Source organism: Cokeromyces recurvatus, assembly GCF_025118155.1.
Source record: "Cokeromyces recurvatus strain NRRL 2243 chromosome Unknown BX663scaffold_26, whole genome shotgun sequence".
In the NCBI taxonomy this organism is placed as follows: domain Eukaryota; kingdom Fungi; phylum Mucoromycota; class Mucoromycetes; order Mucorales; family Mucoraceae; genus Cokeromyces; species Cokeromyces recurvatus.
Window position 1 is genome coordinate 173,796 of NW_026251412.1, and position 27,950 is coordinate 201,745.

General features: G+C 30.9%; 4 protein-coding genes across 4 annotated transcripts; 2 read left to right on the forward strand and 2 right to left on the reverse strand.

Annotated features, from left to right (window-relative positions):
• Nucleotides 1-9,222: 9,222 nt before the first annotated feature.
• On the reverse strand, nt 9,223-11,400 carry BX663DRAFT_440191 (uncharacterized protein; the record flags this gene model as incomplete). Its single annotated transcript, XM_051523383.1, has 3 exons — nt 9,223-9,326; nt 10,938-11,075; nt 11,130-11,400. The coding sequence occupies 3 exons, from the start codon at nt 11,398-11,400 to the stop codon at nt 9,223-9,225; spliced, it is 513 nt and encodes a 170-aa protein (XP_051379969.1).
• A 637-nt stretch (nt 11,401-12,037) lies between these two features.
• Nucleotides 12,038-12,630, reverse strand: BX663DRAFT_576112 (uncharacterized protein; the record flags this gene model as incomplete). The annotated part of the gene is made up of 3 exons (XM_051532157.1): nt 12,509-12,630; nt 12,364-12,450; nt 12,038-12,295 (listed from the first exon to the last, which is right to left on the reverse strand). The coding sequence occupies exons 1-3, from the start codon at nt 12,575-12,577 to the stop codon at nt 12,038-12,040; spliced, it is 414 nt and encodes a 137-aa protein (XP_051379970.1). The 5' UTR covers nt 12,578-12,630.
• A 6,827-nt stretch (nt 12,631-19,457) lies between these two features.
• BX663DRAFT_488735 (uncharacterized protein) lies at nt 19,458-20,371 on the forward strand (the record flags this gene model as incomplete). The annotated part of the gene is made up of 7 exons (XM_051524838.1): nt 19,458-19,463; nt 19,539-19,619; nt 19,694-19,750; nt 19,836-19,917; nt 20,003-20,115; nt 20,173-20,262; nt 20,315-20,371. 7 exons carry the CDS (start codon nt 19,458-19,460, stop codon nt 20,369-20,371), a joined length of 486 nt encoding a protein of 161 aa, XP_051379971.1.
• Nucleotides 20,372-25,585: 5,214 nt separating this feature from the next.
• On the forward strand, nt 25,586-27,921 carry BX663DRAFT_519225 (uncharacterized protein). The gene is made up of 3 exons (XM_051528971.1): nt 25,586-26,275; nt 26,345-26,965; nt 27,043-27,921. Exons 1-3 carry the CDS (start codon nt 25,672-25,674, stop codon nt 27,759-27,761), a joined length of 1,944 nt encoding a protein of 647 aa, XP_051379972.1. The 5' UTR covers nt 25,586-25,671; the 3' UTR covers nt 27,762-27,921.
• The last annotated feature ends 29 nt before the right edge of the window (nt 27,922-27,950 follow it).

The following is a 27,950-nucleotide window of genomic DNA, read 5'->3' on the forward strand; positions in this document are numbered from 1 at the left end:
TTATACAATGAAGACAGCAGTAATATGAACATTATTGCTATGGATTATTATTATTTTTTTTTTTAAGGAAGAAATAGGCATCATCAGAACAAATTATTCTAATTGATATCTTTGTTACAAAAAAGAGATATTTATACTGTTCCTCGTTTATATTTGGTATATTGTAACATATTATATATCATTCTTCTTATCTCCCTTTTAGTCTTTATAAGATTCCTTTACAGCCATTATAATCATTGGAATAGAACCGATTCATTTCAATGTACGTTAAATAAAATAAAATAATAATAATTATTTTACAGTAAATCTAAAGTGTCTTGATTATGATATGATCTGTATCTTTTTGTGAACCTAATTTGAATGTATGGCTTCCCGCTTTATAGAAACCTTGACATGTATAAAAGTTAATAGCTGAAGGGTTATACTCCCAAACACCTAACTACACCACATTATTTGTTTGTCTAATTGATGGGCTTTTTCAAGACTTGATATCATGAGCTGATTAAACAAGCGGATCAAGGAATTCATTATTTATAACATATCTTTGTATTTAAAAGGGGTGGAAATATTACTGTGAATGCAAGTCAAAGATACTTAAACTGGTTTTCATAGCATACATCAAAGAATTTAAAATCGTTAATCTTTACAACATCATTTTGGCAAACGATGTATGTGAGTAAAAAATGCTTTTAGGCACAACATAAGGGAGACTAAATGAGATGCATATTAGTTGCCTAATTAGGAAAAAGAAAGTTTATGAGAATATAAACAAAAAAGTGAAAACAAAAGACATTTATTTTACTTACTTTTCTTTTCTTTAACATAAACACATTTCATATAGTCATAAAGAAGATACAAAATTGACAACATTTTACTATTCTACACATTGTTACTTTTTATAAGAAAGAAAGAAAGAAAATTAAATAATGTAACTGTGTGTGTGTGTGTATTAAATGTGGGGTAACACATATTCCTATGGATTTCATATGATTGTGACTGTAATTTACAACAACGACCTCCTTGTTCTTATAAAAAAGTAGATATTCAAAGTTATTTTTTCTTCTTTTTCTTCTTTATTATTACTATTTCTTCTGTAGGTAAGTCATTAAATAATACTATTTTATTCTTCTTCTTCTTCCCTGCCCTAGGAGGAAATTCTTTTTCTCATGGTTACGCTTATGTAACGCCTTCTGAATCAACAAGACACCCTATCTTGCCCTCCTTGAATTAGGAGGACATTGTAGGGTATCTTGTTGATTCAGAGGGCGTTACATATTGTGATAGCTATGGGTTTTTTCTAACCTCCTAGTAAAAATAAAAAATACAAGAACAAAGAAGGTGCAACGAATCCTAGCCTCCACGCGGCCACCTTTGGACTGCAGTAATTATTACTGTTGACGAATTGGGGATTCACTTTTTTATATATGAAATAAAAATGAAAATAAAATACAATAAATAAATATCTCTTTTTTTACGCGTCTTTTAATAATCTTGTGCCTTCTTTAACTATTGCTTGTATAATAAAATATCTTTTTGCTCCAAATTGACTTTAAGAAGTATAAAAACAAGTAGAGAAGTTATAAAATAATTGACTTAAATAATATAGGAGATATAAGATGTAATGTAGTAGTGATTATGTAAACTATTGACTAATATTTTATCAGAGAAACTATCATGATTGTTATTCTTCCTTTACAATCAAATTTTTTTTTTGAAATCCCATTCATATAAAGCTTTTAAATGATTTAATAATGAGTGGTTTCTTTGGTTCTAGTGAAACTACTTCAAAATGGGAGTAGATATTTAAGCAAGCTATTTCTAATGTAGAAACAACTTTTGATTCTTTTCTCGAGCAACCTATTTCTCAACGACAGTCATCAGCAAACGAAGGTAAATGATGTTCTAATGTCCCTTATTAATCTTCTTCTTTCTTTCTTTGTTATGATAACGAACACTACTTTGCACTAGTTTTCTACTGAAAAAAAAAGTATGAGTATATTAACACCATTAGGATTATAAAAAAAAAAAAGAATCTACATAGTAAATTGTTAAACGACTTTAATACCATTACTGAAATACAGTGTACATAAAAGAAAGGGAGAAAGAGAACACTACAACAAGAGTACTTTAAAGAATATGTATTTGATATACCTAATAATAATGTAACTTTGACGTGCCAAAGAATTTAAGTGAGTTTCACATTTCTGCTATACTCTCTAAGAAAAAGTAAGCAAACATAATAAGTAGCCCATTACATGTACATATATACACATATACTTTTCGGTGATGACTATATGAACCTTTCTTTTTTTATCTACTTTTCTGACAAGCATATGAAGTACGTTTGATCCAAACAATATGACAGAAATCAACGTGCTATACTTAAGCTGATAAGATGACTAATCATTGTATGAAATGGACGCATGAAGTTAGCCAACTAGCAAATATCGTTCTGGGTAATCCTTTTGAGAGAATAGACCCTTTCAACAGCGGTAATGTACACCTTGTTTCTTTCTTTTAAAAAAAAATAAAAAATAAAAAATAAAAAATAATCTGCATTTACACATTTTGCCATGAGCTGACTTATAATGTCATGTACCTTGATTAAACAAGCGGATCAAGGAATTCTATCTAGATTCCCTTGAAAAACTCTCTTGGTCCACTACATCAAATAATATTAAAACCTCTAACACTTCATTATCTACAACATATCTTATTCGGTAGTAACTAACACTTTTCTGATTCACATCTTATGTCAGACTTCTTTAACAATTCTTATAAATAGCTAAATAAAAATTATTGACTCTTGACTTTCTTTTATCTTTGTATTATTTGATATTTTACAAGTAATACTACAGTTTTATCTATAATTTTAACAATTAGGTGTTCATATAAGAATATCTATGGTCAGAGATGCATTAGAAAAGTATTAGTTACGACAGAATAATCCTATTTAGTATTGTCAGTAGAGTGTACCAACTTCCTTAAGTTTATAAAACATGAAGAAGTATAATACATAAATAAGTTGAAGCCGCATTCCTTTATACTATTTGTCCAGGTACTTTAAATCTAAATATTTAATAAAGGAAGAGTAAGTGACTCTGACTATGCCTATTTATTTCGATGGTCGTTGAATTCTTATTAAAAAAAAAATTGTTTGATGATATAAGATTATAGCATATGCATGCATAAAAGGGAAATGTTTTTTATTTTTTTCTGAATACCACAATTCGGCAACTATACCTAAAAGTTTGGGTTTATAAACAAAAAAATTGAGGTAAATAAAACAACTTGATCGGAAAGGGCAGCGCCTTTCTGTTGGCCAAGCGGCGATCATGGAGAGATGAACTTTGTTAGCTGTAGATGGGAGTGATTAAATAATAAAATCGGGGTTAGTTCTGAGCTTTAATGATAACATGCTACCTTCCAGGATCCAATGTTCAACACCAGGCCTTCAATGGAGGTCGATAAAAAGATGTTGTTAAATCGCGGGGTAATTTCCTACCATGCAAGAGAGGAAAGCCCGCAGCATTGAGAGAACTCCTGGGAGTAACACGGCTGTAGTAGAAGCAAACAAGAACAGAATCTAATCCACCTCTACACTATAAAGGACTTCCTCTTCAATAATTTTTTTTTCTCATATAAAATAAAAAAAAAATGAAAAAGAAAGGAGGATGGGCACTAAAGTTAATACGTATTGTGTAGTACAATTGCTATAAAAAGTTACATATTATTTATTTACAACCACTGCCATACTTGTTGCGGTTACAGAATACTTGTAAATTATAATATGTAACAGTAAGGAAATTAGTTTGGTTATACACAAAGACTTGAAATAGAAGAAATATTATGTAAAGAATTGACAAATGAAGAAAATACTATTAAATTTAATAAATTAAAAAACAACAACGCACATGAAAAAACATGAAAGAATAAGTTATCATAAAAAAAACCTGTATGGCAAAAATAAGCACACAACTTTTTATAGAACACAGTTTTGGGATAAAGAAAAAAAAATATTAGTTCAGAGGCAATCGACTCATCAGTGATAGACGAAAATAATAATAATATGAAGCCGAATATTATATTAATAACAACAACAAAAAAAAAATATAAAACTGATGGCAGACTTGTTATAGCTGATACATCAAATAAGCTATTCAATATTAAAAATAACTACTTTAATAATAAGGAAGGATATTAAGGATATCGACTTAGTGGCCAAAGCTGATAAAAATGATAGAAGATATATGAATCCTTTTAACATTGGTAGTTGGGTAAGATATGTAGAGAGCTATAAAAACTTTAGGAGTTATGACAATGATCAAACAGGCAAATTTGGTACTTCCTTAGTGAATTCTGCAAGACAAAGAACCTATGGATTGAGGCTATATATCGTTAAAATGAGAATCATGGGCGTATTTTAAGTCAAAAAAAAAAGGCAATTTTTATTTTTGATGTTTTCAGAACGAATTCTAACGTTAAAGCAAATATCATTCATTTCTGATTAATGTACACATAAGTCTCTAAAAATTAAAATTGAGTATCTCTAATATGTCGGATGCTGAAGCTTTTGATAAGTTCTTAATTGCTAGTCTCCAATCAGCACGAAACTAAAATACGTATAATGGATGTAATTGATATGGATCATCCTTTACTTTATTGAGTGAAGTCATTAAAGTCGTTTATCGCATATATGAGGATAATTGACAGAAATTATAACAGTAGTGTGGGTTCAAACAATGTGCATGGTAAATATGATGTTATGGCTTAAAGAAGAGCAAAGAGAAAGAAGAAAAGAAAGAGAACAGAAGGAAGTATAGTTTGGGACTTGTTTATCAATACAAAAAGAATGATATAAGGTCTATTTCGTGTCTACACAACTACCTGTATTTATACTAATGAATCCTAAATCAAAGAAGTAAATAGAACTATAAAAAAGACAAATCATGAAACAGTGTTAGTATTCAGATATACATTCTGCTGATTCAAGAGACTGATTTATGGATTATATATTGAGCGCTGTAATAATCTGATTTCAGATTTAAATCGTTTGATCTGGGTATATAGGTTCCTGATATCTATTTTAGTGGATCAAAGACGACCTAAATCCTTTGTCAGGGTTATAAAAATAAATATGTAGAAATGATACGATGTCTTATAATTGATACATCTAGGCTATTGGGTGTCAATAAGTTTTATATTATTTACAAGATGTTATGTACAGAGTTTTATTTTATATTCAGGCTTATACTTTATCCTTTTTTATATAATTCATCTACTATAATATTGCTTATGCTCGTATCCAGGGCCTGTCCAATAAATATTAATCAATTGTTTTTTTTTCTAGATAAAAATTATGATTTAATAAGCCCTCCATAAATAGAGCTTTAGACTTCATTTTTCCTGTATTCTATTGTGACTATCAGGTCATTATTATATTGATATGTTATACGACTACTACTCATACATAAAGATAAAATAGTACGATGTTTTGAGTGGTAAAAAGATAAACCAAGGAACCAGTTTGTTAAAACATCGTATAGTTTATTAAGAATTAATAATACAAAAATTGTTCCAGGAAAAAAATAATATGAAAAATGAAGAAGGTTATTTATATGTCTTTACAAGGTAAGTAATAATAATAGAAATATGATATTAACAACAAATAAATACTAACGTTATAAAGAATTATGTAAAAATGCTAATTCTTGATTTATGATTTAAGAATATTAAGAAGACAAAATAAATCATGAAACACAGGCGCAAGCAAGAATAATTTTTATTAGAAAAAAACAATTATATATAAAAAAGACTATCTATTCTTCTTGTACAAATTATCTGGCTATTTATACTTTTCTTTTAGCTATAGATGGTATTTATATTGTGTCTCATAGCAATTATTAAAAGTTAAATTAATAAGCAGTTTAGCTAGAGCAATAATTATTTTTAAACTACCCTGTATTAAAAAAAAAGGGGTGGTTGGCTTAAAGCAATCTAGAAACCCACGTCCAAGTTTCGAGTTTCAAGAGCTCTCACAAGGGGCAGTATCAAGAACGGTCAACTGGAAATTTAACCTGCAGGAACTTATGTTTAAGTTTATGAGTGTTGTATTGTCTTTACTTGGGGCTATTTACCAGCTTCCTTTGAGACTGAGTACCATTAAAAGAAAAATCAAAGCTGCTTTCGCAATCTATGGTACTGTTATTTTTATTTTATTTTTTTTATTTATTTTTTATTTTTTTATTTATGCTTTTTGCTCATGTATTATTTATTTCATATGAATGCAACAGGGTTGAAAAAACTCATAGTATGTGCCAAGTACAATACTACTTATGACTTTGATGAGATTATTGATGGATCAGCAATTATTAAAAAATGCACCAAATTATTGCTTCCTTCTCATGCTGGAATCGTTAAATGCTGTAATCATCCTTTGGTTGTAAAAAATAGCAGTAATATCATAAAGCCTAAAAAACGTTATGTTTACAACTCAGTAAAAGCAACACTGGAAAAATTTTTTATGCGCAAGACTTTCGAGAAGCAAATTGAAGAATGGAAAATAAGAACCTCTGTACCAGGATTCATGTTCGATATTTATGATGGTCACTTTTTTAAAGATTTTAAAAAAGAAGGTGAAGATGAGCCTTTCATTAATAAAGATTGTTCTTTGATGCTTTCTTTGAATGTTGACTGGTTTCAACCAACAAAGTCAATGAACTATCATGTTGGTGTCATAAATTTGGTTATCAATAATCTTCCGCGTGCTGAAAGATATAAACAGCACAACCTAATTCTTGTTGGTTTAATGCCTGGTCCAAATGAGCCATCATTATCCGATGTAAATCATTTTTTACGTCCTATGGTAGATGAGCTCATAGAATTATATGAAGGTGTTATAATTCGTACTACTACAAATCCTCGTGGTAAGTTTGTTCGTTGCGCTTTGGCGTCTGTAAACTGCGATATCCCTGCAGCAAAGAAGGTGTGCGGCTTTACAGCGTTTAATTCTTTTGTGCCTTGCCACAAATGTGCTGATAAGTTTCCTGCACAAAGAGGAAATCCAGTTAGACGTTGCTTTAGCAATGTTGACTGCTCCAGCTGGACTCCACGTAATAAAGAAACCAATTTTCAACAAGCAAAGTTATGGAAGAATGCTCAGACCACCACAGAACGTAAGAAGATTGAGCAAGAGTACGGTGTCAGATGGAGTGAGCTCCATAGATTGCAGTATTTTGATATTGTACGATGTACAATTATTGATGGATTGCACAACTTATATCTTGGTACTGCAAAGTTTATGATGGATTATTGGAAGACAACGAATAACTTCATCACAAGCAAGGATCTTTTTGAGATGGGTACTGTTGAAGCGAAAAAGATTGTCGTACCCCCTCAGTATACAACACTAGGGTCAAAAATAGCAGCCAACTTTTCTGGTCTGAAAGGAGATGAGTATAGGTCCTGGACCATCGTATACTCGGCTATTTTGTTGAAAGGAAGACTTGTTGATGAACATATGGCCAACTGGATGAGATTTGTTCAGGCAAATCACCTTTTGTCTGCTCCTTCTATAACAAGAAAAGAAATAGATGTTGCTCACAATTTGCTTGTTGAGTTTGTTAAGAAGAATGTTGAGTTATATGGAGATAATTTTATTACTCCTAATATGCATTTACACCTTCATCTTAAACAAACTATCCTTGACTTTGGCCCTATTTACTTAACTTGGCTCTACAGTTTTGAAAGAGCAAATGGTGATATCAAAAAAATTGATATTAACTTTAAGGAAGGTCTTGAATTCACGTACATGGAAAGATATCTTCAACATGTACATTTACAAGACTATCTACAACTATTACCAGATATTATCAAGAATAATTCAATCATGATAAATATTCTAAAACTTCTTCTTCCTGGTGATATTTTTAAAGTAGATTCAAGCAATAGTTGTTATATGGACATCGATGATAGCGAGCCACAACAACAGCTAGATAATCATCACAAACAATTCCATTTGACATCGTTTTTAGCTGATACTACACGTTGAATGTGGTACATTCATCAACATTTTACGATAGTGATAGCAGTACTTTATCTCCAGTGGAGTAAAAATTTTCACGTGTGAAAATAAGTATGTGCAAATAGCAAAACCCAAAAATATATAAACCCGAAGATTTTCTTACGACGGGCACTACAAAACTGTGGTGTGGTGTGTATGTAATACTTGTAAAAAAAACCCCCCGTTAGGAAGCATCGCTTTAACTATCGACTTCAATTTTTTTCATTTCACAATAAAGTGCTTTTGGTTCTTGAATAAAAATAAATTACTGTTTTTTTACAATAGATATTAATAATATTAATGTTAGGCAATTCGAAAAAAAGAAATAGATGATTGAATAATGATGCAAAATGGATCCTTATTTTATATCTTGTGGAGAACGGGTTACTTCGCGACAGGAACAGAATGAAGATATCTTGAAAGAAGAATATTTCCCATAAAATTATTAAAGTTAGTTTATTTGAGCTATCTAGTCTTTGCCCTGATTAAAACAAAATAATGAAATCTCCTTTGTTCATACTTGTAAATGATATAGGGAAGATACTTTTAATATAGATTCCTTTGTATTATTTTTATTCCTCAATGTACTACTTGTATGAATTTCATTATATTGTATAGTGTATAGATAGGATAGTATATGATTATATTTATAAATTAGTGTATTAGATAATAACGTGGATATATAACTAATAGGTACTATTTATAATTCATATATCTTTATCATTAATAACTGTTTACACCATGTTTGGCTTATCATTATCTCGTAACGTCAATATTTATTATTATATTATTTTTCTCGTTATAAGAATGTCTTATAAACAGAAAACAAATAACATTGTATGCATAAAGTGTACTACTAATAACTATAATATCATTCGGTCCTTCATGACTCTGATCTGTATATTATAAGATATTATGTAATACATCATCATATACACAACAATAGTAATAGATAACTGCAGAATTCACCATTCTGCATTTGTTGTTGATGTTATCAATAAGAGAGGGTATAAACCTTTGGTCATGCCTTCTTACTCTCCTTTTTTAAACCCGATCGAAGAATTCTGGTCAAAAATAAAGAGCAACATCAAGAGAAACCCACTTGATAAAGCAGATACTTTGACATTTTGCCTTCTTGTAGCTTGCGGATCAGTTACTGTTCAGGACTGCCAAGGTTGGGTTAGACATGCTGAGACCTTCTGGGATAGGTGCATTAATAAAGAACTAGGCTTAAGGTAAATGTTACTACTATATGTTATCTTTTCTTACGTATTTCATACAAAATAAAAATTCACTTTGTACCAAAAGTTTATTACACGTTTTCCAAAAAAAAAAAAGGTGTGCCGAATTTATTTTGAAGTCGTACCAAAAAAAATAAATCAACCGTACCAGCTAAGACTAAAATCCTGCAGTAAATTTTTATTGTTTGTTCACTAACTGAACGACACAAAAGACTAAGAAAAAGGTCGTTCAGTTTGGCATATATTTATACTAATTAAATTAGGGATAAGGGGGGATAATGACTCCTTTTTTTTCACCAACATTTTCCCTTTCATTCCCAAAGGGGTTTTCTTTCCTTTTTTTTCCATAGTAATCTGACCAGGTCATATATAAATGCAATGTGCTCACTGGTCATTTTTTAATTTTAAATAAATTTCTTATTTAATCGTATTGGATTTATAGTTAACTCCAACCCCTACTTTTAAAACCCGATAACGTACGCGTTTATCATTTAATTTTTTTATTTTATTTTTATTTTATTTCTTCTTCCATCTCAAAATCTTTAATGAATCTGTGAAGGTAACCACGCAAGTAAAAGAAACACATTGATCTTGTACACATGAACCCTGCCCTTCGCCGGAGAAATTCGCCGGCTGCTTGATGACTCTTGTAGTTGTCCCCAGCTGGGAGTGGGAGCCGTACTGGTCTTTGTGGGAAGATGGCACAGTTGAACCCTGCCCTTCGCCGGAGAAATTCGCCGGCTGCTTGATGACTCTAGTAGTTGTCCCCAGCTGGGAGTGGGAAGTTGTCATCTTTCTCTTTTACTTTGCGTTAAAAAAAAAAAACTAAATGGTAAATGTGCAACTGATTTGTTAGATGCTACACTATATTTTTTTTCTAGATGAAGATGTTTCATTATGTCTGGATCTGAATCTTCTATTATTGTCTAATTGGTGTTTAACAAGAGAAAACTTCTAGTAATCTAATAATTCAAAACTACCTATGCTTTCTAAGCGAACTTTTATTTGATAAACACTGTTTTTATTTTACACAAACTCATAGCATAACTTCTAGCCAGTTATATGCAACTGATTTGTGTCGCTGCTATTTTACCTTTTATCTCTTTTCACACTTCAGTTGTAAACTCTAGCTGAGTAACTGTGATATATACTACGCTTTAAAACGCATTAGCTGTAAACTTCATTCTTTCTATTTACCACAAGCATTTCTGTATTGTTTGGTGTACATGACTTAAATTCTCTTTCAATAGTTTAACATTATTAATAAAATAAAACATTATCTTTTACAACTTTGTTAATAAACTTTAATAATTTGTTACTACTATATTAAAAAAAAAAAATAATAATACTAAAACTAGGAGCTAGGGCTTTGTGGGCCTTCTTCGGCCACTTCATCTTTATGCTTGTTCTCATTTAATCGAACAAGAACAGGATTGACAAAGTCAAGTAAAGAGACACGGGTATTGTCATCGGTTCCAAAGTAGGTCTCCCTCAATACTTTGTCATGCTCTTTACTCAAAACTGACAAAGCGTTCATTGTTTCGTCCAAAGATACCTAGTGCGATTTTCAAGTTAGTCGTTTTCTCAATATACTTGACAAATAAAAAAAAATAAAGATGCATATACCCCTAAACTAATAGTAAAATTTATGAAAGGAATAACACCTTCAGATTTTCTTTCGAAATCCTTGATAATATCCACCCTTTGTTCTTTGTTCATAAGATACAATCCGGGGGAAGGAGTGGACATACTCCAATGTCGGATTGCATGATCTATATGTATAAGGTATTTAGCAAACATGTAATGTGTTTGTCAATTTTACTTACTATGAGTGTGAATAAAGTGAACTTTCAAGTTCTTAAAACTATTAAAACTAGCATATTTATATTTTCTAGCAAGAGTACGAAGCATCATTAATAGACCGAACATCGCTTTGTAATGGTCAAAGCTAGTTTTTCCTTTATTGTTTTCAGCAAATGCTGAAGATACTTCAGACAATAAGACTTCAGTTGCAATGCTATTACATAAAATCGTTCCATCTGCATTGTATCTGAGACGTTTATCTGTAATGCCTTGATCTTTGAGTTGAACTGTCATGGCTTTAAGTTCTATTTCACCTGGATAAAAGGTGACATTATGACCATTATCCTTGAGATATTTGTTACATGCTTGCAATAAAGGATCAATAACATAATATCGCAAGCAACTTTCAGAAGAAGATAACGTTTCTGAGGCACCATCAAAAAGATTTGAACTACAAAAATGGTTATTTTTTATTTATTTTTATTTATTTATTTATTTTTTTTTTGGTGTTATGAAAACTTAAATTTTGATGCAACTTACAATATATTAAAGATGCATGTCATTAAATCTCTTTTAGCAATTAAATCGACTGTACTACTGCAATTTCGAAACATCTTAACTTTATCAAACCATTCTTCTTTGTTACCCTGTTATCATTTTGAATATAAGTAGTGTTATTCTCCACATTTAAATGTGTTTTTTTTTTTCAACTTACTGTATCAAGTGCCTCCAATAACAATTGTTTAAAAATATGATCAACCCATTGCATTTTGATATTTGGAACCTGCTTGTTCAGTTCTTGGAAAAGCTCTACAGGGAGCACTGGTCTACGAAGAACTTTTTTACCACACCAAATTACATTGTGTGATTCAGGACTAAAAATCAAACCAGGTTTTAATTATTAATTATTAAATAATGCAAAGTTATTATATTACCTTAAGGCAGGTAAAACAGTGGATTCTCTTATACTCTTTAATAATCTTTTCCAGGATTCCCAAATACCATCAATATCATTTTCGTCTTCTTCTTCGCCACTATTGTTGGGAATGTCTTGAGTTTCACCTTCATCTTCTTCGCCTTCTACTTCGTTGCTCTTGAACAATCGCATAATTCGTACTCGTTGTCTCTTCCTACTTCTACTTTCGCCTTCATCGGCAACTTCTTCGGCCATTTGTCCTCGTAATTGGTACTATAAAGACATTTTAAATTAAAAAAAAATTTTTTTTAATAGTGAACTAAGAGAATAATGTAGCTTACCTTCGATTTTTCATAACTAATGGAGGTTGAAGCAATAGCACTAGAGTTTTTCCAGAACTCATTAATAATCGCTTTTCCTTTTGCAGACTAAACAAACTTTATTATTAGCTCTTCTCTACGATTTTTTCTTTATACCTATTCTTACTTTTAAAGCACCTTCCATTTGACGTAACACTGTATCTGCTATTGTACCAGGAATAACATAAGCTTGCATTATTTTTGTATCTTTTGTGAGAGCTTTATTTCCATTTCGAGTGGTAATTGTAGGAATTTTTTGTAAAAGTTGCATAAGATAAGCATTTGCGGGGCTCTTCTGCTATAAAAAATTCTACAAAGAAATAATGAGCATGTAAATCATCAAGATGAAAATCAAGACATTTTACCTGGGAAAAAGAGCTTTTCGTATGCCTCAGAATGGAACGTATCTATAAAATGAGTTGGCTTTTGAGTAGTCATAGCGATAGTAATGGGAAATAAACACTTAACAACATATTGTAAATAGGTTTCTGGTTTTTTTAATAAAGGGGATCGGTAATCAAATGTAGCTTTTTTTTTTTCTTGGTACGATTAAATGAAAGGAAAAGAAAAAGTGACCATAATGCGCACAATAATTTTAATATATGCATTGCCCGCATTAGTTAATAAGATTAAGAGTAAAAAAAAAAACAAAAAAAAACCTCCTAAGAGTCAAGAGGGAAAATGAAAAAAGTATTGAAGAATAAAGAAAAAATAATAAAGAGGAAAGTAAAAGGAAAGAAAGATAGATAAAAAGAAAAAAAAATCAGAAACAAGACAGAGAAACTAGCATTTTTATCATTGCAACCATTTCACCAAATTAGCATCTATATCAGTTGGAAGAGGAGGAAGATCTTCACTATGAAAAATATGATCCAATTCATGTAGGATCAGGAAAATTTCAGGCCAACGTACAGACCAGAAAGAGATAGATGGAAAAATTTTTAGTAAGAAAGAAAGAGGGTCTTTGATGGATCTGGGCATTTGTAGACGACGGTGTATGTGCAGACATTCAGTAGCATGGATACGAGAAATATTAACTGCAGGATGGAAAAGATAGGGACGAGGTTTTCCACCAGGAAGCCAACCAAGACGCCAGTGAAGTACCTGGTTACGCTCCATACGCGTCATTGGGAGCCATAAAATAGGATCAATCACCAAGGTTGGACGACAAGTAGAGATCGTTTGGGCATTTGGACCATTACAGAGAGTGTCATTACTTTCTTGTAACAATTGTTGTTTCAGCGATTTAAAAACACGACGGTCCAATGTTTCCAGCACAAGTTCACATTTTTTTTATCAAAGAGAGTTGGAGACTAATTTATACCATTGTGAGCGGCTTGAAGCTGTGTGTGAATAAGGCAGTAGTTTTTGTATCAAAGTTTCATCAGGTTAGTTGTAGTGTTCTAGTTATGTATTTGGCTTGTAATATCGTTATGTATATGATGATGTATTACATAATATCTTATAATATATATAGGTCAGAGTCATGAAGGACCGAATGATGTTATAGTTATCAGTAATGCACTTTATGCATACATGCATACACTATTATTTGAGTTCGGTATACAAGACATTCTTGTGATGAGAAAAATAATATAATAATAGATATTGACGTTACGAGACAATGATAAGCAAAACATAGTGTAAATGTGATATTTCTTCTAGAATATCAAATAAAAAATATTAAAAAATAAAAAAATAACATTAAGACAAAAAGAGTCAATGAGAGCGAACAATAGTTCTAAGGTCAATAGTTTTTATTTAGCTATTTATAAGAATTGTTAAAGAAGTCTGACATAAGATGTGAATCAGAAAAGTGTTAGTTACTACCGAATAAGATATGTTGTAGATAATGAAGTGTTAGAGGTTTTAATATTATTTGATGTAGTGGACCAAGAGAGTTTTTCAAGGGAATCTAGATAGAATTCCTTGATCCGCTTGTTTAATCAAGGTACATGACATTATAAGTCAGCTCATGGCAAAATGTGTAAATGCAGATTATTTTTTATTTTTTATTTTTTATTTTTTTTTAAAAGAAAGAAACAAGGTGTACATTACCGCTGTTGAAAGGGTCTATTCTCTCAAAAGGATTACCCAGAACGATATTTGCTAGTTGGCTAACTTCATGCGTCCATTTCATACAATGATTAGTCATCTTATCAGCTTAAGTATAGCACGTTGATTTCTGTCATATTGTTTGGATCAAACGTACTTCATATGCTTGTCAGAAAAGTAGATAAAAAAAGAAAGGTTCATATAGTCATCACCGAAAAGTATATGTGTATATATGTACATGTAATGGGCTACTTATTATGTTTGCTTACTTTTTCTTAGAGAGTATAGCAGAAATGTGAAACTCACTTAAATTCTTTGGCACGTCAAAGTTACATTATTATTAGGTATATCAAATACATATTCTTTAAAGTACTCTTGTTGTAGTGTTCTCTTTCTCCCTTTCTTTTATGTACACTGTATTTCAGTAATGGTATTAAAGTCGTTTAACAATTTACTATGTAGATTCTTTTTTTTTTTTATAATCCTAATGGTGTTAATATACTCATACTTTTTTTTTTCAGTAGAAAACTAGTGCAAAGTAGTGTTCGTTATCATAACAAAGAAAGAAAGAAGAAGATTAATAAGGGACATTAGAACATCATTTACCTTCGTTTGCTGATGACTGTCGTTGAGAAATAGGTTGCTCGAGAAAAGAATCAAAAGTTGTTTCTACATTAGAAATAGCTTGCTTAAATATCTACTCCCATTTTGAAGTAGTTTCACTAGAACCAAAGAAACCACTCATTATTAAATCATTTAAAAGCTTTATATGAATGGGATTTCAAAAAAAAAAATTTGATTGTAAAGGAAGAATAACAATCATGATAGTTTCTCTGATAAAATATTAGTCAATAGTTTACATAATCACTACTACATTACATCTTATATCTCCTATATTATTTAAGTCAATTATTTTATAACTTCTCTACTTGTTTTTATACTTCTTAAAGTCAATTTGGAGCAAAAAGATATTTTATTATACAAGCAATAGTTAAAGAAGGCACAAGATTATTAAAAGACGCGTAAAAAAAAGAGATATTTATTTATTGTATTTTATTTTCATTTTTATTTCATATATAAAAAAAGTGAATCCCCAATTCGTCAACAGTAATAATTACTGCAGTCCAAAGGTGGCCGCGTGGAGGCTAGGATTCGTTGCACCTTCTTTGTTCTTGTATTTTTTATTTTTACTAGGAGGTTAGAAAAAACCCATAGCTATCACAATATGTAACGCCCTCTGAATCAACAAGATACCCTACAATGTCCTCCTAATTCAAGGAGGGCAAGATAGGGTGTCTTGTTGATTCAGAAGGCGTTACATAAGCGGTAACCATGAGAAAAAGAATTTCCTCCTAGGGCAGGGAAGAAGAAGAAGAATAAAATAGTATTATTTAATGACTTACCTACAGAAGAAATAGTAATAATAAAGAAGAAAAAGAAGAAAAAATAACTTTGAATATCTACTTTTTTATAAGAACAAGGAGGTCGTTGTTGTAAATTACAGTCACAATCATATGAAATCCATAGGAATATGTGTTACCCCACATTTAATACACACACACACACAGTTACATTATTTAATTTTCTTTCTTTCTTTCTTATAAAAAGTAACAATGTGTAGAATAGTAAAATGTTGTCAATTTTGTATCTTCTTTATGACTATATGAAATGTGTTTATGTTAAAGAAAAGAAAAGTAAGTAAAATAAATGTCTTTTGTTTTCACTTTTTTGTTTATATTCTCATAAACTTTCTTTTTCCTAATTAGGCAACTAATATGCATCTCATTTAGTCTCCCTTATGTTGTGCCTAAAAGCATTTTTTTACTCACATACATCGTTTGCCAAAATGATGTTGTAAAGATTAACGATTTTAAATTCTTTGATGTATGCTATGAAAACCAGTTTAAGTATCTTTGACTTGCATTCACAGTAATATTTTCCACCCCTTTTAAATACAAAGATATGTTATAAATAATGAATTCCTTGATCCGCTTGTTTAATCAGCTCATGATATCAAGTCTTGAAAAAGCCCATCAATTAGACAAACAAATAATGTGGTGTAGTTAGGTGTTTGGGAGTATAACCCTTCAGCTATTAACTTTTATACATGTCAAGGTTTCTATAAAGCGGGAAGCCATACATTCAAATTAGGTTCACAAAAAGATACAGATCATATCATAATCAAGACACTTTAGATTTACTGTAAAATAATTATTATTATTTTATTTTATTTAACGTACATTGAAATGAATCGGTTCTATTCCAATGATTATAATGGCTGTAAAGGAATCTTATAAAGACTAAAAGGGAGATAAGAAGAATGATATATAATATGTTACAATATACCAAATATAAACGAGGAACAGTATAAATATCTCTTTTTTGTAACAAAGATATCAATTAGAATAATTTGTTCTGATGATGCCTATTTCTTCCTTAAAAAAAAAAATAATAATAATCCATAGCAATAATGTTCATATTACTGCTGTCTTCATTGTATAATTTACAGCTTTTGAAATATTATCCTTAACCTCTTTTAGCCTTCAGGTTTGTAGGCATTGACAAGTATTTGATAATATACTACACGGAACAAGGGATTTATTAGGTAATTCATTTCAACTTTTTTTTTTTTTATGAGGCAAAATATTAACTTTAGATGTAAAATTGGATAAAGGAAGAGTTGAGATTATTCATTTTGTTTATACAATATCTAGATAACGTCTCAGTAAAATAAAGTAAAAAAAAAAAAAAAAAAAAAATGTTGAATATTTCTGGAAAAGAAATATCCTTGCATTTATTACTGTTACAGTGACAGAATTGTTATATTTGTCAATATCTTCTTTTTTTGAAGTAATCGAGAACATTCTTCTTTACACTAGTTTATAGAGAGATATTGATTGTTATTACAATATTTTTGGTAGAGCTTTTTTTTTTATAGTCTTTGTTCCTAAGTAAGCCATAACATAATGTATTATTAGCTAGAGAAGCTTGCTGTTAATCAATTAAAAGAGTCTGCATATTACGTTTACTTATGATTATTTCCTGAGATGTACATTATGATCAAACACAGCAACTATAGATTTATATCTGTATATGCTTAAAATAAGGCTTTTTAGACACTCTATTATCTTTCTATGGCTTGAAGACCATAATGATACCAAGGTACATAGTATACATTCATGTGTAAGAATTTATTTCTGATATATAATCTGACTATAATAGTATCAAGTAATAATAGAAAATTTGTAATTACTACTGTTCCTCCTGTACCCACTACCATTGCTTGGTAGAATGAAGCTATAATATATCATCCTTCTTCATCATCGTCATTATTCATGCTGCTGCTGTAAAAAAAAAAAAGGAGTTATTGGTGTAGTACAAAAAACAAGAATAATTAAAAAAATTAAGGGTTCATTTGATTTGGTGGGGAACCCTTGAAGTGATTCGATTCCACAGCCTAGGCTTGGGCTAAATATGCTGCGAATTCTAGTCACTCTCCAAACACCCGTCTTACTTTCATCAGAAATAGAGGATACACATAGGGCTATATTTACTATAGGCACCTCACTTATACCACCACCTCTATTTATACTTATAACTACAATACTACTACCAACACATCCTTACTAATGTTAATAATCACTACACAATACCAGTGTTACTTACTACCACTACTACTACTTTGATTTGCTTTCATTTTTTTTTGTAACCCTTATCGTTGGATTATGGAACAGTCTATAATATATATGTATGAACAGAAAAAAAAAACTACTTCTTTTATTAGTAACACTTACTATTATTATCATTATAAATAAGTTATATTGGAACATCAAATGATATACTTTGTTATATCGGTTGGGTTATAGTATATATGAACCTTTTTATGATATTTATTATAGAGCAAGCTCTGAATTTAAGCACAAGTAATATTATAAAAGATGAATTTCATAATAAAGGATAAATTATGAGCCCGAGTATATAATAAAAGGCATCATATCTTCCTGTATATAACATTTTATAAGTAATATAATATAAACTCTATTGACATCCAATCATCTAAATATGTCAACTAAATATGATATCGTATCAGTTCTAAATATTTATTTTTATAACTTTGATGAAAGATTCTTCAGATCGTCTATGACCTAATAAGACAAAAATATAAAAAGACATCAGGAATCTATATACTCAGATCAAACAATTAAAATCTTAAATCAGATTATTATAACACCCAGTAGATAATCCATAGATCAGTCTTTTGAATCAACAAGACGTATCTATTTGAATATTAACATTGTTTCATGGCTCTTGTTCTTTTATAGTTATTTTTACTTCTTTGATTCAGGATTCATTAGTATAAATATAAGTGGTTGTGTAGACACGAAATAGTCTTTATATCATTCTTTTTACATTGAATAAACAAGTCTCAAACTATACTTCTTTTTCGTCTTCTTTCTCCCTTTTTTTTTATCTTTTATTCTTTATCATAAAATTAATATTTATTCTTTTGATTATGTATTCTTATATAATACAAATAATACAGAAATAAATGAATACTTAATGTAAGACTCAAATACAATCAGATTAAATGTCCATAAACTATTTATTTTAAAAGTGATAAAGCTTTTCTATACGAGGGTTTTTTTGGACTTCTACTTTGTGTAGTTTTTTTTTTTCTTTTTTTCAACAGCTATCCTTCTTCTGATGACGATTATCAGACGAAAAGATGTATTTTATTTAAACAAATGCATATTTATAGAAAGTTTTATAGTGGAATACACCTTGATTTGATAAGTTATAAGAACGCCATCACCACAGGTCATCGTAGCTTGAAAGGCTGTTGTCAAGCAGTCACATAAAGTTTGTCCTACTGTCTCGAACGACAAGCACTATTAAAGGTTCAAATCGTTAGATTTTTTTTTTTTTTTTTTTTTTTTTTTTTTTTTTTTGACTATCAAGCATTTATTACAAATTCTTGAACAATAGTAATAGTAACATTTATTAATAATAATTAAAACAATATGGTTGTATGTATATAGTGTTTTTTTTTAGTCATAAGGCTTTTATTTTATTTACTCGGGCTTTTATAATTATTATTGTAGAAATTAGGTTTATATCTTAAAGCAGATCTCGAGAACGTTACTGGTTTATCTCCAGTTGACAATTATGAATGGCACTTTAAAGTAAATAGGAGAACATTTATATATGTATATTGGCATTCTAATGATTCATATATATAATGTTTATTATATGTTAGATTGAATGTACTAGTTGTCACGAAGTTGATGAATCTTGGATTTCTTTTAATCAACAGGTACATGGAAATTTGTTATTTTTTTCTTTTCTTCAGTCATTTACTTTTTTTTTTTTTTTTTTTTTTTTTTTTTTTTTTTTGTTAGGATGAATATGAAATGAATTCTTCCCGTGGTTCTGCTAATTTGGTTATGCGTTGCAAGTTCTGTAAACGTGATATGTCTGCACGTAAGCTTTTTTCCTTTTTTTTTTCTTTAAAAAAAAAAAAAAACGAGACGTAAAGAAATATATAATTTAAATAGAATTTAAATAGAATTTGAGCCTTCTTTTAAAGTCAAAGGTTACGAAATTGAAAAAAATGGAGAATTCCAACAGATTGCTCAGTTTGATTGTCGTGGTCTAGAATTAGTTGATTTCCAACCTAGAGTATTATAACAACTATAAACTTGTACGAAATGGAAAACTAATCATGTACATGTATAGGAATCTTGGACTGCAAAAGGTGCTGAATCTGATACTATTTTTGAAGATATTGATCTTACAGAAGGTGAATGGGCCGAATATGACGAAAAGGTAGTAATTAAAAAAGTGTATTATTTGCATGTATATTAATGTTACTTTTTAGTCTGGTGAGCCTGTTGGTATAAGCAATATTGAAGTTCAATTCAAAAAAGAAAAATAAATAGCATTTATATAATAGCTTTAAGTACTAGTATATTTGGAATCGTATATCTAATGTTATTTTACTAATGAAAAACAATGATAAAGTATTATTATTATTATTGTGACCAATGAGCACGAAGCTGTAAAAACTGTTTTGCCCTAGTAGTTAGTTCAAAAAGAAAAACGAATGGAAACTGAAAAGTCCTTTTCGAGACGAGATGTAAAGAAATAAAGGCTAAAGTTAGGGAGAAATATATCTACACAAATGTAGATTAGAAAGAAAATATGTAAAATCCAGAAGAGGTAGACTAAGCTAATCACTCAGTTAAGAGATAAACAGCATTGGAGGATTAGATAGTCCATTTCATGCAATATCGAGCATGTTGATGGCCAACGGATGAGCCCAGGAGAGGCTGTATTCGTTTTAATATGATTAAATAAAAAGTGTATTACATATTTAACTTTTTTTTTTCTTCAATCTATGTGAGCAGATAGTATCTAAATGATACTAGATTGCACAGACCAGCTCAATAAGATAATAACTAAAAACCCCTTTTAAGAGACACACAAGGTAAAAAGGAGATGAAGAGAATGCACAGTCTTTTCAAGTAGACGGGTTTATTTTATTTGCAAACTTGTAAAAAAAAAAAAAAAAAAAGAACGAGAAGAGCCCGAAAGCAGAGCCATGAATACTATCAATCGATTGTCTCACACAGGGCTAGTTCCCGTATCTAATAAAATATGCTATGATGATCACATACTTTGCTTGGGAGTACTCATGGTATACTAATCGGCAGTAGTAGAAGCATTTAATTATTTGGACAAAACATAGTTAGTAATGGACCAAAACCCTTCATGTATTAAAATACTTACCTCAATCAAACGATAAACCAAGAACTCCAGCTATTTATTATCATCTTTATATTAATCGTAAAGAAATGATTGTATAATAAAATTACATACGAATAAGTATTATATCCTCATAAAAAGAAAAAAGAAAAAAAAAATACAATTCTTTTATTACATTATGAATATATACGTATTTTAGTTCGAAATATGGATATGAATATATAATTTAACCAAATGTCTGGCTAATTCTTCCACCACGCTTGACTCTACTAAGACGCCATTCATTAGGCTTTTCATAACGATTATACAATGGTTCAATCTTCTCCTGCTTCTTACGCTTAGAAATCTTATTGGCATCCGCGATACGGAAGAAGGTAGGTGCTGCTTCTGTTAACCATTTAGGATCAATTGCTGTTACTTCACGCATATATTCTTTTGATGTAAACACAATTTCGTGATAAATAACCCTACAAAATAAACATATAATATATATATATATATAAGGCCATTTTGTTGTGTATTGATTTATTTAAATTTACCATTCTGGACCCTTATTGAATAACGCACTCGAAGGATGAATATAAACAGGTGTACCTTCTAGTAAAGTCTTGTAACCTTCTTGTGGATCCTTTTTAGCTGCATTTCTAAAATAACCAGAAACTAAAGCTTTGCAAACTCTTGTATAATTACGACCACAAGATACAATATCATGTCGATATCTAACAAATAAAATAAAATAAAAAATAAATAAATATGGTTAGCTTTAACCTTTAATACGCATCCACATATATTTACCTATCCATAATACCAAGTAATTGTTTTCTAACATCTTGTGCACGCTTCATACTACGACCTTGGATATAATTATCAAAACACCATGCATTTGAATATTTACTTGCTTTCCATCCATTATATACGGTTAACAGTGTCAAATGATCGCCCTCAGGTTGATGAAATTTGGCCTTCTTTTGATCTGCTTGTGTTTGCTTCTCCTTGGGTCGATAAAAAACATTTTGAGCAGTCAACATAGCAACGATCGTTAAGATTTCTTCTGAGCAGCCCAAGTCAACTGATTGAATTAACATTTTAGAAAGCTGGGGTTCAAGTGGAAATTCAGCCATTTTACGGCCCAAACGTGTCAAGAGGCCTTCATCATCCAAGGCTTGAAGGGCATATAATTGCTCTAAAGCTTGAATCAAGTTGTTTTCAGGTGGTGGATCCATAAAATCAAAATGAAGCAAGTCATTAATACCCATAGCCTTTAATGTTAAAACGGTCATAGACAAATTTAGCAATTGGATTTCAGGAATAGTGTTTGGTAACATTTCATTACGATAGGCAGCTTCGGTATAAAGACGATAGCATTTACCAGGACCTGTACGACCAGCACGACCGGAACGTTGTCTTGCTGCAGCTTGAGAGATAGGCACAACAACCAATGAATCCATACCAAGCTTAGCATCCCATTTGTTTTGTTTGACAAAACCAGGATCCACAACATAATAAATACCATCAATAGTAATCGAAGTCTCAGCGATATTGGTAGCAATAACTACCTTACGACTACCAGGAGGGGCTGGATCAAAAATACGTGATTGCATTTCTGACGGTAAAGCACTATAAACAGGTAAAATAATCAACTCCGGCACATCATTACCTAATGCTTTCATACGTTCAAATAAAATTTCGCATGCTGTATCAATCTCCTCTTGACCTGTCAAGAATAATAAAATATCTCCTGGAGGTTCAGAAAGATGAATTTGCATAACAGTGATCAATGCAGCATCTAAATAATCTGATTCAGGATCCTTTGTGTACAAAACTTCAACAGGATAGGTTCTACCAGGAATAGTGAAAATTGGGCAGTTATTAAAATAGGTAGCAAATTTATCAGCATCTAAAGTGGCAGACGTAATAATCAATTTCAAATCGGGACGCCTTTTAGCAGCTCTCTTGAGTAAACCAAAAAGAACATCAGTAGATATTGTTCTTTCGTGAGCCTCATCAAGAATAAGAATAGAATATTGACTCATTTCAGGATCAATAAGACATTCTCTTAGAAGCATACCATCCGTCATATATTTAATACGTGTTTCAGGACTAGTACAATCTTCAAAACGAATAGTATAACCAACCTCTTGACCTACACGACAACCTACTTCTTCAGCAACACGTTTAGCTACTGACATCGCAGCCACACGACGTGGTTGAGTACAGCCAATTCTACCAGTATTCGCAAATCCTTCCTCTGCCAAATATTGTGTCATTTGTGTAGTCTTTCCTGAACCTGTATCTCCAACAACAATCAAGAATTGATTCTAAAATAGAATTATGATATATTTTTCTCCAGTTAAGCAAACATAAAAAAAAAAATAAAATAATTTTTTTTCTTACCTCACGAATAGCATTGATTAAAGAATTTCTAAGTTTATAAATAGGGAGAGATTCACGTTGTTCTTGAATTGATAAACTAGTCACTTTACCAAATGTAGTGGCATTGTTGAAAGTAGCCCTCTTCCATTCAGGTATTTGATCAGTTTTAGAACCAGCTGCAGTACCTCTAGCATCTTGAGCAAACTGTCTTCCACTAGGACCAGCCATAGGATCTAACCAAGGTGTATTCACATCTTGTGGCACTGCATCAAGTTCTTGCTGTTGTTGCTGTTGTCGCAATTCTCGACGTTCTTTAGCTAAGGATGCACCTGCTAAAGCAGATCGATTTAAGGTACCATCAGGAATTTTTACCACTTTTACAGGACTAAGATCTAATGTCTTTGTCGTCTGTCCTTTCAAGAAAGGTGGTTCTTCTTCACGTACTTCAACATCAATCTCTTCTTCTGCTTCCATATTTGTAGCAAAATCATTATCTTCATTTAATTCTGGATAATCAGCTGGATCAACAACACCGGAAGCAATTAATTGTTTTAATTCCCAACGTTCAGGTGAAGACATACGTTTGATCATTCGAGAAGGTGTATCGTCTATTAATTTAGAACTTATGCCAGAACTTTTAGAGTCTATTATATAAGATGGACGATCTGGATTACGAGAAGTCATTGCTTCAATTTCTTCTCTTGATCGTGCACGTAAATGAGGTGTTAAATCTTCTCCTGTTCGTTGATCGACATCTTTCATAGATAAACTTATACGAGAACCAGCAACAGACATAATTTTGACTTTTACTGATTGACCTGTTTTTACAACTTCACGAGGATGATTCACTCGACCTTGGATCAAGGAACCAACGTGAACTAATCCTTCCACACGATGTTTTAATCCTTCTAATCTTACAAATGCACCAAATTCTTTAATGTTTGTGATAGTACCGTTATAGATCTTGTAGATCACAGGAGTATCATCTAATTCATAACGTTTTGGAGGACTACGACGACGAGAAGGTGAACGAGAGCGATGACGTCTACTATGTCTTCTATCAGGTGAGGGACTCTCATGTCGACGCTTGTTTGAAGATTTTGTAGGAGCTGTTGATTCAAGTCCTTCTAATTCAGCCAACATATCATCTGCTACCTTCATATCCTCTAATCGTTTCTTTTGCCAATCAGGATCATCTTTAACAGCTAATCCGGGAAAAGTCTGTTCTTTTTCATTCACCCCTTCTTCTCTGTGGACTTTTCTTTTAGGCTTAAGTGTATTGATAATACGATCCAAGTTTTCTATAAAAGAATCAGGGAAATCAGCATCTGCTTCTTTTATAAGTTTTTTGAATGTTGGTAATGAGCCTTTTGCTTCATCATGCAAGTGAATAATAAATTCGGCTAATAATAAATTAGTACATGTATTAAATACATAGTTTCTCTCTTCCCCCCTTGATATATAAAAATATTGGAATTATGAAAGCTTTCTATTTACCTAAAACCTGTTCATGAAGACCTGTATGATTATAGAGTTCACTAACCACTTTTTGTACAAGTGATAAATGCTCTAACTTTTCAATATCATCCATATTTTTGTGTTGAAAAGCTTAACTATTTTTTTTTTCTTGCAAATATATTTGAGTGATTGGAGTTTCAAAATTTCTCAGTGCAAAAAAAAAAAAAAAAAAAAAAAAAAAAAATACGCAGCAAATGATATCTGGTTGATGATAATAATGATGACGTGGCGACGACTAAAAAAAAAAAGAATTTTTTATTGTTTTTTTTTTAAATTTTTCCTTTTTTCTTTTTATTATCATTATACAGCTTTTCTCTTGTTGTTAAAAACAAAAAAGAAAAAGAAAGAAAGTAGTATATCTAAGGTTATTTATTAGACTTATAACATATAACCAGTTATCCTTTTCTATTGAACTATAAAAACACTATAACATAATATACTTGTATATACATACATACATTCATATATTTATATAAATATCCATCGAATTATCTTTTTTTTTTTCCTTCTTTCTTTATTCTTATATATAGAACTTCGCAACATTATATATATAAGGTTTTATTTTAATATTCTAAGGAGATGACAGAACCAAAAACTACTAGTGAAAATAAATCCTCAGTCGTAGATGACTTTTTCTCGGCATTATTTGCTAATAAAGGAAGTGGTCAAGGTACAAGTAGTTATGAAACTACTTCTACTTCGACCACTACTACTAATACAACACCGTCGTCATTAACTTCTGAAAATAAGAATGGACCTGATGAAAATAATTCTGAAGAACAACAAACGAATTCCCCCATTAATGAGACAGCCTCGGAAACAAAAGTATTAGATGAGTTTGATGAGTACTCTCTACTTAGTAGTAGACGACGTAGTGAACAAGCAAATCCTTCTCGTCGTTCGTCATCTCATTCAAGATACCCAGGAGGTGATGCACCAGCCCAAATATTATCGAAAAGAGATATAGACTGGAGTACTGTTAGCCCTGAGTCTCGTATGTTGGTACGTCAATTACCTAAATTTGTTGATAAGCAAGAAATCATGGATTACTTTAGCAAGTATGGTGAAGTAATTGAAGTTGTACAAAAAAATTCTTTTGGTTTTGTTCATTTTGAAAACCCTGAAATTTGTGCTCGTGCTGTAAAAGCTGAAAATGGGAAAATCTTTAATGGTGTTATTTTAGGTAAATAAATAATTTATAATTTAAATAAAATAGGGATTTTTTTTTTAACTGAAATTTATTTGAATATAGATTTGGAGATTTGTAAGAAAAAGCCTTATTTCGCTCGTGTTCTTGAGGAACAGGCGATGGCATCTCGTCGAGAAACATCTCCTCCTCATATGCGTGATTTTTCAAATCCGAATAATAAACGTAATAGTCGTAGTAGGTCTCCTCCTCCTCGTCGTAAGAGAAGAAATAGTAATTCAAGAACTATGATTCCTAGTCGTAATTCTGGGCCGATGAATAATAACCAAAGAAATCGACAAGTACAACAATGGGAGTATAATGATAATTATGGAAGACGTAATAACGTAAGAAGAGATACTCGTTTTGGAGAATTAGCATATAATCCTACACAATTACTCCCTACACGTAATAGCCATGAAGTTCCTACTGTTCAGATTATTTCTTGGAGTGAAAATTTTCGTAATTTCATGAATTATGTTGAAAGCGTATTTGCACAATATCATATTCGTACCTCTTCTGCTATATTACACTATTCTCAATCATCTAAAGATGAAATAGTAAAACAAATGGTACTTGAAGGAGTTAAGGCTATTATTATTATTGATCGTTTTAATGAGTCTAAAAGAAAAGTTTATCTTCAAGTATTTTCTGCAAATAATCAAGGTGGAGGCGTAAGATATGATGGTAAAAAATAAATTAAAATAAAAAAAAAACCCCTGTATATTTAAACCTGCTACTAACATAAAAAAATGAATGTCTAGAATATGATAGTGTTACACCTAATGAGGCAGTTACTATCATTCAGCGTTCTCATCCTCAAATACAACCACAAGTCTATAATAATACTCCATCTTATATTCCTCAACAACAATATCAACAACCCTATACACAACAATATCAACAGCCCTATCCTCTTCAACAACAGCAATATGTACCACCTCAACAACAACAACAGCAGCAGCAACCATTAAATTTGGATCTTAATACCCTTTCGACTATTTATAATATGATTCAAGCCAAAAATACAATTCCTGTTCCTCCTACTTCTGCTTATAATTCTACTACTACAACTCAAGTAGCCCCTACTACCACTACTCCTACTCCTACTCCTCAGCCTTCAGTACAACAGTTATTGGCTACTTTAGTGAGTGGATTAAATATGAATAATAATATGAATACAGCCCCTACTACAAATCAAGTATCTACTCCTCCCGTACAACAACAACAACAACAAACAAACAAGATAAATGAACAGCAACCATCACCAAGTATGGCAGCATTATTAAGTACAGCAGCCAATGGTAATCCTACTTTAGCACAACTTTTATATCAAATGACATCTAATACAACTGCTGCCACTTCTTCTACTGCTCAAGTCAACAAGTCAACAACTAATAATTCATCTGCAACACAACAACAATCACCGAGTATTACACAACAACAGCAACAATTGTCCTTTGGTTCTTTTACTAGAAGTTAAAGAGAAAAGATATTATATGTATTTATTTATTTCTCTTTTTCAGTTCCTTTAAAAGGAATAAATATTGAATATGTGTAAGATTATGCATTTAAATAAATATATCAAATGTCTGCAGAAGAATGAATAATAAATCTTGATTTGCTCTGTGTGTGTGTGTGTGTATTAAAAAAAAAATATTTTCTTTGACAA

Coding starts and splice junctions, on each gene's coding strand:
- BX663DRAFT_519225 (XM_051528971.1), top strand. CDS start 25,672: ATGACAGAACCAAAAACTACTAGTGAAAATAAATCCTCAGTCGTAGAT. Junction 26,276..26,344: donor CTTTAATGGTGTTATTTTAG/GTAAATAAATAA, acceptor ATTTGAATATAG/ATTTGGAGATTTGTAAGAAA. Junction 26,966..27,042: donor TGGAGGCGTAAGATATGATG/GTAAAAAATAAA, acceptor ATGAATGTCTAG/AATATGATAGTGTTACACCT.